The sequence below is a fragment of the Falco biarmicus genome, chromosome 9, assembly GCF_023638135.1.
Source record: "Falco biarmicus isolate bFalBia1 chromosome 9, bFalBia1.pri, whole genome shotgun sequence".
NCBI lineage: Eukaryota > Metazoa > Chordata > Aves > Falconiformes > Falconidae > Falco > Falco biarmicus.
The window spans coordinates 9,772,705-9,785,063 of NC_079296.1; the positions used below are offsets into that span (position 1 = coordinate 9,772,705).

The following is a 12,359-nucleotide window of genomic DNA, read 5'->3' on the forward strand; positions in this document are numbered from 1 at the left end:
TGACGTGTCGGAGCCCCTCATCCCTACAGAGCCAGGGACAGCGCTGGGTGTGCTCCAGCCAGCCGAGCCTCTGCAAATCCCCTGAAGGCAGAGATTAGAGATTTGACGTACTGAGTCAAAAGCTGGCTTGGGTATAAATCCCAAGAAGGGGCATTCCTGCTCTGAGAGACAGATTTACAGAGGAGCTCAGTGCCCAAAGCTCCCCTTGTTCTCCCTGGGGATTTTGCAAAACCTCGGCCGACAGAGAGCTCATCTAGTAATTTGACTTCAGCAGAAATTCTTGGAGTAGTTCTTAGTGTAAAGCTGGGAAGAAATGAAAATGGCAGTTGCCGTTCACAGGTTCTGCCAGTGGTTTAAGCGATGCAGCCAAAGGAAGAAGCAGGTTTTACTGGTGTTTATTTTATTTCTCCTTTTATTTTGAGCCCATGAAAACTGATGATGTGACACTGCCAGGAGCAGCTGAAACCCTGGCTATAGAACAAGGTAATCTGTTACCAAGGCTGGATGCACCAAATGTGATCCGACAGGAAGTCATTCCAGGTAAAAGAGCGGGAGGTTATACACAGCACGAGTCCACCTCGGAAGAAATTGTGTCACCCTTCTCCCCCATGGGGAAACCTCAGAGACATTGCCCAGGTGCTCCGGCTCATCTGGACGCTTTGGTATGGAAGGTGCCCCTGCTCCTCCCCATCCAAGGGTGTGTCTTTGGGATGCTGTCACTCCCGTGGATCTCGCACTGAGGGACACATGCCCATGGGTGGGTGGAAGGAATGCAGGAGCCACCTCAGATCCCTACAGCTGTGGGGCCAGGCTAGAAGATGCTCCAGAAAGCAGAGAGATGGCTCGTGGGCTCTGCACCAACTGCAGCAGCTTGGTGAGTATCTGTTACCGTTGAGGGAGTTGTTTCTCTCCCAGAAATAAGATGCTTTTCTGAATTATCAAATCAACACATAGCGGTGCATTGCATCATCACAAACATATAAAACTCTGTCTTATGAGGAGTTACATTCCGTAACTTCTCCGCTTGCTCCAGAAGAGCGTTCCTCTGCAAGCAGCATCACGAAGGGTGACACACACACGGAACCCTCCTCTGAAGGGTACGACCCCAGCAGGAGGAACCTTGGCTTTGCAGCGAACCACAGCAAATAAAGGGGTTGCATATCAAAATATTTCAGTTGAAATTAAAAGGCATCACTGTTTTAGGACGCGGCAGACAAATCGCTCTCTCTCTCTCTCTCTCTCCAAAGCGTTCCTTTGGAAAGAGGGAGTTCTGGCTGCTTTTAGTTTGATTTACATAATTTTATATAGTTTCTGTCTTAAAATGAGTGAGAATGCGTGGGATGGGCAGGGCAAAAGAGGAAGAAAGGTTGAACACCGGGTTGTCAGCCCCCAAACGTGTATTAAATAACTGGGAGAGGATGTGACAGAACTGTTGGTGTAAAGAAAAGATGAGAAAATTAAATGTTTTTTCCATACCTCGTGGACACCAACAAAGATCAGTTCAGCCCATTGAGGTTTCCCCTGGGAATCGTAAGGCTCCTTCAGGAGGTGCCTCACATGTAAGAGTTAGTTTTACCATTTAAACGGGTGAGGTTTCCCTTCCTATACACTGCCAAGGTTTTATATTTATTCCAGCCTCTTCCACTTCCAGATTGGTTGATCCATATCTGATACGTATGTTCTCAAGCAAAAAATGTTCTCTTTTGTCTTTTTCCAAAGGGTACGCTGGATTCATCCCCCGCCTCACCTGGATTAATGGCACAAACTACATCCAGGGTGTGAAGGAAGCAGTGGACGGGTTTGGCTGACACCAGGTAGATGATGTGCACAGATCTTAGGTCAGCAGGATCATGTTGGTGTTGATTCGTCCGCGACACTGAAAGTGGTTCTGTTTTCAGTGGTAGTACTAGAACTGGGGTTAGAAGTACAAGCAAACCAAAGTGCTATTAGGCCACATGTTAAAAAAATCATGAGCAATTAAATTCTGTAACTTGTTTTCTTGGGACATTAAGGGAGGATAAATGAGTTCATAAAAAGATTAAGTAAATCTATTGAGGGTTGGATCAAGGGTGGCTATTAAAAATGTTGCTCTGAGTGCAGGAACACAGGATGCAGCTATCTGCGCTTCCCTCACACAATATATCATCTCGATCTGGATGGCAGTGCTGGATGGCTTCCTGGGCTGCTTGGATGGGTATTTTGCCCTTTTAATTGGTTGTAAGGCTTTTCGCTTTACGGACATAATTTGCCTTAAAGGGATCCAGATCTTCTTTCTCCTCCTTCTGGGAAGGATGCAGAAATATCCCTGCTGAAAAACTATTTTGTCCCCTTGTTGTAAGATCTCCTATATAATCCTCCTACATGCGAAAATGAGATCGATCCCACAGTAGTTAATCATTCGCATCCAAAGCTATGCGTTTCCTCCTGCTTCCCACATGGAGCCAGATCCCTGGGATGCAGCAGTGCCTGGTCCCGTGCTGGCGAGGGCAGATCAGCTCAGTGGCACAGCTGATTATAACAAGCAGGTTATAACGCTTCCAGCCCTTTCCCAGTGCCGGGATTCACTGCAGTGCCTTCGCCCCAGAGTGTAGATGTAGGAAAAAGCCCAGGACTGAGGATCCCAGCTCAGAGGTGCTCAGCTGGGAAGAAATGACTCAGCAGGGAGAGCAGTGGGACTGACATGGCAGCCTCATGCTTTGGCTGAAACCTATTTCCCTGCGCTGGCGTCCTCCTCCTTTCCTTCTGCTGTTAATAGGGATTGAAATGAAGCGAAGAGAGAAAACCCCAGGCATTATCAAAACTAAATGTGCTGTTTGTAAAGCCTTTCTGCCCCTGGTGCCTTAAGAAACGTCTGCCATGCAGCAAAGGCAAGGGAGGTGTTTCTCCATTGCAGGATTCAGCAGAATCCAGGCTCGCAGAGGTTAGCTGCAGCGCACCAAGCACTGCAGGAATATAAGCACGCTAAAAAAAAAAAAAAAAAATCACGCATGTTTCTGTCTAAGATGGCTTCTGACTTCAAGCCACTAATCTTCTGCCCTAAATCTCTGTTGCCCTAGGTGACATACTGGGATGTGCCATGGATCATTGCTTACTGTCTGCATCGGGCAAAATAATGCAATCCTCTCGCTTCAGTGCTGCGCTTGAGGAACTGCAGCAACCACTCCATCGCCCATCATCAAAGTGCTGCTGCGGCCCCATGGTTTGCTCGGCCCTGTGACCCCCGTCCCTTCACCACAGCAGCATCCTCAGGGGTTTTGCCGCTGGCGAGAGGTGCGGAGCTGCATCTCCATCCTCCAGCACAGCCCGTACCTGGGTCTGACCTGGGAGGGCAGGGGCAGCTCCAGGAGGTGATTTACACTCTCCCTTAACGCTCTCTAAGCCTTCCTGCCCCTCCTAGCCTGGGAATTACTGGCAAATCACCGGGTGGGACTCGTGGAAAAACAAACCCAGCTGAAGGGCTCACACCAAAACATGGATGTGCTGAGTCACGGCACAGGAGCAGACAGGGCATGTTTCCAGCACCAGCAGACACTGCTGGCTCACAGCCTGTCAAATGTAGGAGCGTGAGGTGGTTGGGGCATGCGGATGATGCTCGAAGGTGCTGGATGCAGCCGGGCTGCAGAGATGCTGGAGGCTGCGCCGCTGCTCCGAGTGCCTAAGGGCTTGCAGAGGCAGTGTGGTGCGGGGCTGCTGCCTGCACCTGTCCGGGGAAAAACTTTGGAAGTGGGAAAAGCGACAATGCAATGTAGCTCCTAACTAGAAAACCGAACTGGGAAGAGAATTACTTGACATTGGCTTAAATATTTTCTTTAAGGCAGAGTCAAAGCATGTGACTTTGGTAAAACCAACGTGCTTTAAAATGAACTGTGCTGTGTTGCTGGGGTTTCTTTTTTTTGGTGTTCCAATTTTTGCAGAGAAACCCAGCTTGCAGCTTTGGGAAGAGATTCCCCCAGACGTACTGGCCAAACAACAAAGTTTACACCAGTGCTGGACTGGTACCTTCCTACAAAGGCTTCATACCAGGCAAGTTTATCAGCTGAGTGAAAATGAAAGTCACTAATTATTGTCATTAAGCAGCACTGTTATTAGCTGTAGTGTTGTAGATGTGAACAATTACTGAAATGTTCCACACGGGTAGTAGATTTTTTTGAAAAACTTTTTTCCCACCCCAGTCTGTGCCAAGGTGCTGGAGCTGTGCCATCCCCTGCCTTTCTGCAGGAGGGCACATCGCCCTCGCTGCCTGCCCGGGCTTGTGCAGAACGTTCCACTGGTTTCCAGCCCCTGAACCCCCCGCTAAAGCAGAGGAGGGTCAGTGACACACACCCCCTGTTACACGGCTGCCCTGCAGTTTCTCTGTCAGGCAAGTGATGCTGTCCCCAAAAGCTTGAAGTCTGAACAAAACCAAAAGGTAGATGATACAAAAGGGGTTGAGAAAGAAAAAAAAAAAAGCAAAAAAAAAAAAAAAGCGGTGGGATGGTATTAGCTGTCAAGTAGTGGCTACCCAGTACTGCCTAGTCCTTGTCAGTTGTTGGTGTTGCCTAAAAGAAGAGGTCTGAAGTAATTTTGTCTCTGTTAAGGGGGAATGTCTGCTCATGTGCCTGAAAGCATTAAGGTATCAGGCTAAAATTTCAATAAATCAGCAAGTAATATTGCTGTCTGTGGCTACAGCAAAGTCAAGATCCCACAGCTCGGTAATGCAGGATGGGAAACCACGGAGATAAGCTAGAAACAGGCAGTCTCATAGCTTGTGCTTCATGCAGTGCGGAGGAGGAAAATGGTAGAAGACACAAAATGTGGTAGAAATGAAAGCAAAGAGCAGGAAACGGCTCTCCTGGCAGGGCTGGTGTTCGCGGGATTGAGCCCGGAGAGAAAAACGTTGAGGCTGAATGTGGCTCTGGCAAGGCTTGTATCAGGGGCACAGGAAAGCCGCGCAGAAACAGTCCAGCACACAGCCAGTCATCAGGGGCTTGTGGGTGGAAGCATCTCATGTGCTGATGGGGAAAGGTGAGGCTGGACAGGCCTTCTGATGAGGGTAAATATGTGCCTACTGCTGCCCTGGGGAGAGGCAGGGGCAGCTGCTGTCCCCGGTGCGCCACCTTCAACCCGTCCCCATCCTTGGTGCAGCAGCTCTGGGTGTCTCGTGGAAGAGCCCCCACTTGGGGTGCTTGCATCCTGGGCTGGATTGCCCAGAAAGGGCCGTGGTCATGCTCCACAGAGCTGTGCCTGCAAGCTAAAGCCCCCTGGAGAAAAGCTGTGATGAACCCGAGGGCAGGCTGGATTCCGGTGTTAGTACGGAGCCTGCGGGAAGCAGCGGGAGAGCGGCCGGAGCTCTTCAGCGGAGGGCCACTGCCCTAGTTCTGCCTGGTGGGTGATGCTGGGGGACACACACCACCGTCCTGCCCTCGGGAACTGACAGGCCAGGGACCCCGCCAGCTTCAGTGCAAGGAAAAGGAGGAAGAAAAAAAAAAACCAAACACCCTAAAACTGAGGACAAAAACTGCTTACAAGTATTACTTAACACTTTAAAAATCTGTTGCTATCATTTTACCTATCCTGCTGCATAGGTTCAAAACCACCTCTTTTTGTAGACAGACCCCTTTCCACCATCCCAAGAACCACCACAGTTAGTGTGACTTTAACTGCTCCAACCAGCTCAACTCTGGGAGGAGAAACCAATTTTTAAGACAGAAAAACCTTAACACAAGGTCCATTACCATTCCTGAACAGAATTTCTTCTGCAGGAAAGCAGCCTACTATCTCCTGATCCAGCTGTTCGGAGTGACAGGTTTGTCACCTTGGGTAACGCTGAACATATTTACTCTTTCCACAGGAAAAATTTGCTTTGCTAATGTAGGTTTTTCATGTGACGGAATAGCGCTACATGGGATCAGGTGTTCAGTGCACTTCAAAAGCAGGGCTGCAGCAACACCCAACTGATCTCATTTTTAAAATCAGTAGGTAAGAGGGTTTCAAAAAGTGACTCCAGATCTTCTGTGTTATTTGTCCTCGGCAGCAGGCGCTGCATGGCGTGTCACAGCTCTAGTGGCAGGCCACAGCTACCTGCTGGGTTTACGCTGCTGAGTAGCCGCAGTGGATCAGCCCAGCTCATCTTCGCCAGGAACACCCACCTGCACCATTTTGTTGTCCCAGCACCTGGGTTAAGCTGCAGCTCAGACACCTACACTTGAACCTCCGCTTCCATTCCGGTCAGGAGAGCCGCTCGGCTCCTGCCGAGTAAAGCCTGTAACAGGAGTCCACAGGCAGGTACCTAAATTTAGACACAGCTTGGAGCTGAATTCCATCCTACATGTGAAATGCCTCCCCCTCCACCAGTACACTCGATTATAAAGAAATACCAGCAGATTTCTTCAGTTCCCACACCACCAGGAGCCAGTAGGACTGCCACCACATCCAGGGACACAAGCAATAGGCAGCCACCTCACTGGAAGGCAGGGAGAGCAGCGTGGTTGCCATGGGCAAGGTAGCAGGGCTCACACCAAGTCCATTATTTTTCTTTTCCAGACCTCTGACACACCCGCATGCTTACGTTTGGAAACGGCCCCCAAAAACCTTACCAAAAGGAACAAAGGAGACTAGCTTCTGCACTGTGAAAAATGCTTTAATGGTGCCTGTACAGCATTTGAAGTGACTGAGACAGGAACACAACACAAAGAGAAATTTTGAATGGAAGAGTTCATACAGCTTTAAACAAAAGTGTTCAACAGGAACACAACACAGAGAAATTTTGAATGGAAGAGTTCATACAGCTTTAAACAAAAGTGTTCAACAGGAACACAACACAGAAATTTTGAATGGAAGAGTTCATACAGCTTTAAACAAAATTTACAGGTGTTCATCTGCATAGCTTTTACTCTGTCTCTTCCTCAACCTCCTCCTCAAACTCCCCCTCCTCCTCAGCTGTAGCATCCTGGTACTGCTGATACTCAGACACCAAGTCATTCATGTTGCTCTCAGCTTCTGTGAACTCCATCTCATCCATGCCCTCGCCAGTGTACCAGTGCAGGAAAGCCTTTCGGCGGAACATCGCAGTGAACTGCTCAGAAATGCGTTTGAACAGCTCCTGGATGGCTGTGCTGTTACCAATGAAGGTAGCAGACATTTTCAGGCCACGAGGTGGAATATCACAGACCGCTGTTTTAACATTATTAGGAATCCATTCGACAAAATAGCTGCTATTTTTGTTCTGAACATTCAGCATTTGCTCATCGACCTCTTTCATTGACATACGGCCTCTAAAAACAGCAGCCACGGTCAGATAGCGGCCATGACGTGGGTCACACGCAGCCATCATATTCTTTGCATCAAACATCTGCTGTGTTAGCTCTGGCACAGTTAAAGCACGATACTGCTGGCTCCCACGGCTCGTAAGTGGGGCAAAACCAGGCATGAAAAAGTGCAGTCGGGGGAAGGGAACCATGTTCACTGCCAGCTTCCGCAGGTCAGCATTAAGCTGGCCTGGGAATCGCAGGCAGGTGGTAACACCGCTCATGGTGGCTGACACTAAATGGTTCAGATCACCGTACGTTGGAGTGGTTAACTTCAGTGTTCTGAAGCATATGTCATACAGGGCTTCGTTATCAATACAGTATGTTTCATCTGTGTTCTCCACAAGCTGGTGCACAGAGAGGGTGGCATTGTAGGGCTCTACTACAGTATCTGATACTTTAGGGGAGGGTACAACACTGAATGTGTTCATAATTCGGTCTGGGTACTCTTCACGAATTTTGCTGATGAGCAGAGTACCCATGCCAGAGCCTGTACCACCACCCAGAGAGTGAGTAAGCTGAAAGCCCTGCAGACAATCACAGCTTTCTGCCTCCTTTCTTACAACATCTAACACGGAATCAACTAATTCAGCACCTTCCGTATAGTGGCCCTTTGCCCAGTTGTTTCCTGCTCCGCTCTGACCTGGAAGAGAGCCATTTTCATATTAGATTATGGTCACTGCTTCCTGCTTATTGCTCGCAAGCAAGGCTTAGGAGCATCGGGGCTGCAGAGAAATCCCTCAACAGCTTTAATTTTATCGAGCATAGAGCTGTGGCTTCACACAAGCACCTCCGCAACACCTCAGTACACAGAAGACGTTCATGATCAACGACACAGCAGCCATTTAGCCTCCCCCGGTAGCATGGAGGGGGTAACGCCAGCCAGAAGAGCAACGACCTCTCGTGCCTCCTCGGGCCCGCACTGCTAGCAGGCACCACCGAGCCCCCGGGGGGCTGCAAGACATCCCCCACCCCCCACCCTGGGGTGCCATGAGGCAGCAGGGCATCCTCGCCCCCCTGCCCTGAGGTGGCGTGAGGCGCAAGGACACCCCCCGCCCGGGGGTGCCGTGAAGCGGCAGGGCATCCCCCCACCCCACCCCCGCCCCGGGGTGCCGTGAGGCGGCGGGGCCCCCCCGGGAGCCCGTGCGGCGCCGGGGCCCTCAGTGCAGGGCCCGGCCCTGCCCGCCCCGCCCCGAGCCGCTTGCTCGCCGCGTCCCTCCCCCGCTCCCGGCGCACTCACCGAACACGAAGTTGTCCGGCCTGAATATCTGGCCGAAGGGCCCGGAGCGCACCGAGTCCATCGTGCCGGGCTCCAGGTCCACCAGGACGGCGCGGGGCACGTACTTGCCACCTGCAAAACAGGGAGAAGCCGTCACGGCGGCGGCGGGGGCGGCCCGGCGGCGGGGGCGGCCCGGGGGCGGGGGCGGCCCGGGCCCTACCTGTGGCCTCGTTGTAGTAGACGTTAATGCGCTCCAGCTGCAGGTCGCTGTCGCCGTGGTAGGTGCCGGTTGGATCGATGCCATGTTCGTCGCTGATCACCTCCCAGAACTGCCGGAGAAAATCGCGTCAGGGGCGGCTGGGCCGGGAGAGCTCCCCTCACCCCACCGATCCCCCTCCTCCCGCCGCCCACGGCCCGGACCTTGGCTCCGATCTGGTTCCCGCACTGCCCGGCCTGCAGGTGCACGATTTCTCTCATGATGGCGAAGCGTCCGTCTCCCGCCTCAGGCCAACTGTCCTCCAACCGACTGACTGAGCGACAGGCAACGGCCACCCTTTATATAGCAGCGGAATGCGCGCGCAGCCTTCTTTTCCCTGCCCAGGCGGCCACCCGCAGCAGCTACTGGCTACTCGTAACGAGGCTCTACAAATAAAAAAATCTGGTTGGTTGGAGCGCTGTCACTCAAATCATTGGCTCCCGTTCGTTCCGCCCATCTGTCTGTTGATCTAACTGTTAGGCAACGGGGGCCCGCGAATGCCCGCCTTACTCGCTCAGAACATCCCCGATTGGCTTAATTGAATGATTGATGTCGCGCTTGATTGGCTGTGGGCCTCAGCGATGAGCTAACGTCATTTGATTGGGTGAAAACAAAGTGTCCTGGTAACCGTCGCAACGGCTCCGCAGGTGGCCCGGGGCGGTGGCCGGCGTGGCCGCGCACGCCCCGAGCCGTGTGCGCGCTCTGCGCAGCGCAGCGCAGCGGTGGTTCCTCCTCACTGCGGGACGAGGGGAGGGCGCTGGCCAGGGAAACCCGGCCGGGTCCTCCGCGGCTGCCGAGCACCCCCCCAGCCTCTGGGGTCCTCTCCTCCGGGAGCACCTCCTGTGGCCGCCCCCGCCCGCCCGCGGCCCCGGGGCACTGCGGCGGCGCTCTGGGCCCGACCGCGCATGCGCGGGCTGCGGCGCCGTTCTAGCACTTTCTGGCGCGCAGCCGCCTGAGGCAGCGGGGGCCGCGCTACCGTTGTCATGGCGACCGCGGCGGGAAGGGGCTGTGCGCGGCCGCGGCCCTGCGCGGGGCCTTGGCGGCAGCTCCGCGAGAAAAGCCGGCGCTGCGTGAGGCGCTGCCCGCCTGGTAGGGCCCTGGGTGCGGGGGCGGCCCCCCGGGGCGGCTGCCTGGCTTTCCGAGGGGAAGAGGGCAGCGCGGGCTCGGTGACAGGCGCCTCTGGCTGAGGCGGGCGTTCATGCTGCGGCTCCCTCGTGGGGCAGCCAGGCACCCCAGGCTGGATAACCACCACCTCGCCTTTTCTCAGTCTCTTACTCGGCTGTAGCGTTTGCCTTCTACTATCCAGCTTCGTTAGCCCATCCTTGCCTGGACAGTTCATCTCTTAGTCACGGCTTCTACTGAGCATGCTTTGCTTGTTGCTTTAGTAGAGCCTTTTTATGATTATATGTATTCATTAAGATGCCAGCGAGGTCTACAAGGCCTAGCATCCCTTCTTTCATAATGCAGCTACAGCTTGAAAGAGGCACCTAATTGAGTTCTCCAAACCTAGCTAGTCTCCAGCTGCTGCCTTGCTGTGGGGGTGGACTGAGGAGAAAGCAGCAGATGACCTCAATTCCTTCTACACAAACAGAGCACATTGGGCCAGCGCTCTGTGTCACTCGGGGCATTCCTGTAATGCAGAGGTACCTTATGGCTGGTATATATACCGTGTTCTGTGCTTGGATAACAATAATCAACTGCTTCCGTGACTGGGTCAGGTGCAGAGGTGGGCAGGAGGAGAATAGTGCTGTGAAGACTTTGGCTGGAGGTAGGATAGCCTTTGGTAGTTGGCTTAATACAAAGGTTATGGTGATTGGTATTTTTAGCATGTAAACATGAGATGCTGGAAGGAGCCCAGGAGCACTGGGAGCAGCCCCAGAGACCCTGGGATGAGCCCCAGAGCATCAGGAGTGACCCGAGAGGATCCTGGGCAGCTCCAGGAGGGACCTTCGCCAGCTCCAGAAGCGCGTAGACATGACTTGGAAGACGCACATACAGCTCACTCTCCGCATTCGAAGCCGGAATGTGGGAGGTTTATGCAGTTTGCTTGGAGATAGCTGAGTAATGCAGAGGCATTAGGGTCTAGATTTATCCCCACTAATTATAGACATTGATTTGAATAGCTAACTCTGGGCAGCGTTCACACCAGAGTTAGTGGAAAGGGGTGACTCGGCCCACTCCAGCTCTGAATAGCCCCCTGATGACACCATTCAGTTCTCTATAAAGGTGTTCGAGGTGACCAAATCCAAAAATCTCAGTAGTATTTTAAATATCAAAGGCAGCTGGGATCAATCCAGATTAGACTTGCTCAAGATTCCATGCAAGGCTGTAATAATAATCAGTAAAGACAGTTTTTCCTCCAGGATGTGATGCCATCTCTTCAAAGTACTGTAAAAAATGAATACTGTCCTCTTTCTGGTTAAAAAGAGAGAATTTAGCATGTCTTGCCTGTGTTCCGCTGTCTAGGAAAGTACATTCAGCATAAATTCTCAGCGAGGCGTACTCAGAACAGCATTAGCAAGCTTCTGCGCTCACGAAGCCCTAGAAAACGATCACTAAAATGGAGCAGAGGGAGCCACTGCAGGGCTGGCAGGAGGTTTGCTGGTACAAGTGCTGCTGTATTTAATGCAGATACAAGGTGGTGTGGTTTTTTTTCAGCTAGGGCCAGAAAAGGACTGCACATCAGTGACAAAGATCTGTTTCCTTACTTTGTTAGAAATCATAAGCCTTTGTAGCTGGTGCTTCTCACAGCTTGTGCTTCAGTCTGCACTGCCTTTAATGTTTGGGAAGCTGTTCTGTAATATGTGGAGTGAGAAATGGTTGCCACCCCCAGCGTTCCCACTGGCAGCAAAAAAAGTGGAAATACTCTGCTCAGTTAAAACTTAAAATATCTGTACAATACTACCAGGACTGCACCCAGCAGAGCAGGGGTTAGTGCCCTATGGGGTGTCTAAAACTTTGCTCCTGTGATTGAGCCCCCAATGGTTTCCTCGGGAGATTCAGCTACCTGAACATCTGTGGGTTGGGAGGCATTTCAAATTATGCATGCAACATTTATTTTTGCTAATTCTGTCCCGGCCAGCTAGTACTTCTGTTCTTAGCTATGTGCAGATCCACAGGAAATGACAATTTTATTTTAAATATTTTTCATTTTTTAAATTAAAGTAAAATGCCAGTACTTCTAAGCTTTCTGTGAGGAGGAGCACAGCCAAGCTGCCAGGAATCTCCATGGTGAGCTGCTGGAGCTGCCGACCATCTTAGCCCTGTGACTTGTAATGCTGTGGCAGCCCAGCAACCTAATTAGTGCGTACCAGAAGGTGAGCTGGCAAGTAACAAGGCAGGTTTCTGCCAGAACCTTGTCTCATGCGAAGCATTCCTTCAAAGGCAAACCTCTCTATGAGACACTGACCATTGGGCAAATTCTGGGAGGAATATACTCGGATACGTGATCGTAGGCATGGTATAAGAACAAAATAAAAATGTACTGATTGATCTCTAAGTCCAGCCATCCTAAAAGGCATTCCTCTCACGTTCTGCTGGATTTGCTCCCCCAGTGGTTGTGCATTTCAAGTTATTTCACTATGTATTAGAACAGCCT

The 12,359-nt window shown here is 51.7% G+C and overlaps 2 protein-coding genes across 2 annotated transcripts; one reads left to right on the forward strand and one right to left on the reverse strand.

Moving 5' to 3' along the window:
- Positions 1-249: 249 nt before the first annotated feature.
- CIMIP2A (ciliary microtubule inner protein 2A) lies at positions 250-6,846 on the forward strand. Its single transcript, XM_056352370.1, is given in 4 exon segments — positions 250-540; positions 1,720-1,806; positions 3,898-4,023; positions 6,523-6,846. Coding segments are annotated over 4 exon segments (417 nt in total). The 5' UTR covers positions 250-425; the 3' UTR covers positions 6,612-6,846.
- Positions 6,599-9,078, reverse strand: TUBB4B (tubulin beta 4B class IVb). The gene is made up of 4 exons (XM_056352369.1): positions 8,926-9,078; positions 8,726-8,834; positions 8,527-8,637; positions 6,599-7,929 (listed from the first exon to the last, which is right to left on the reverse strand). Exons 1-4 carry the CDS (start codon positions 8,980-8,982, stop codon positions 6,869-6,871), a joined length of 1,338 nt encoding a protein of 445 aa, XP_056208344.1. The 5' UTR covers positions 8,983-9,078; the 3' UTR covers positions 6,599-6,868.
- Positions 9,079-12,359: the final 3,281 nt, after the last annotated feature.

Coding starts and splice junctions, on each gene's coding strand:
- TUBB4B (XM_056352369.1), bottom strand. CDS start 8,982: ATGAGAGAAATCGTGCACCTGCAGGCCGGGCAGTGCGGGAACCAGATC. Junction 8,835..8,925: donor GGAACCAGATCGGAGCCAAG/GTCCGGGCCGTG, acceptor TTTCTCCGGCAG/TTCTGGGAGGTGATCAGCGA. Junction 8,638..8,725: donor CTACTACAACGAGGCCACAG/GTAGGGCCCGGG, acceptor CCTGTTTTGCAG/GTGGCAAGTACGTGCCCCGC.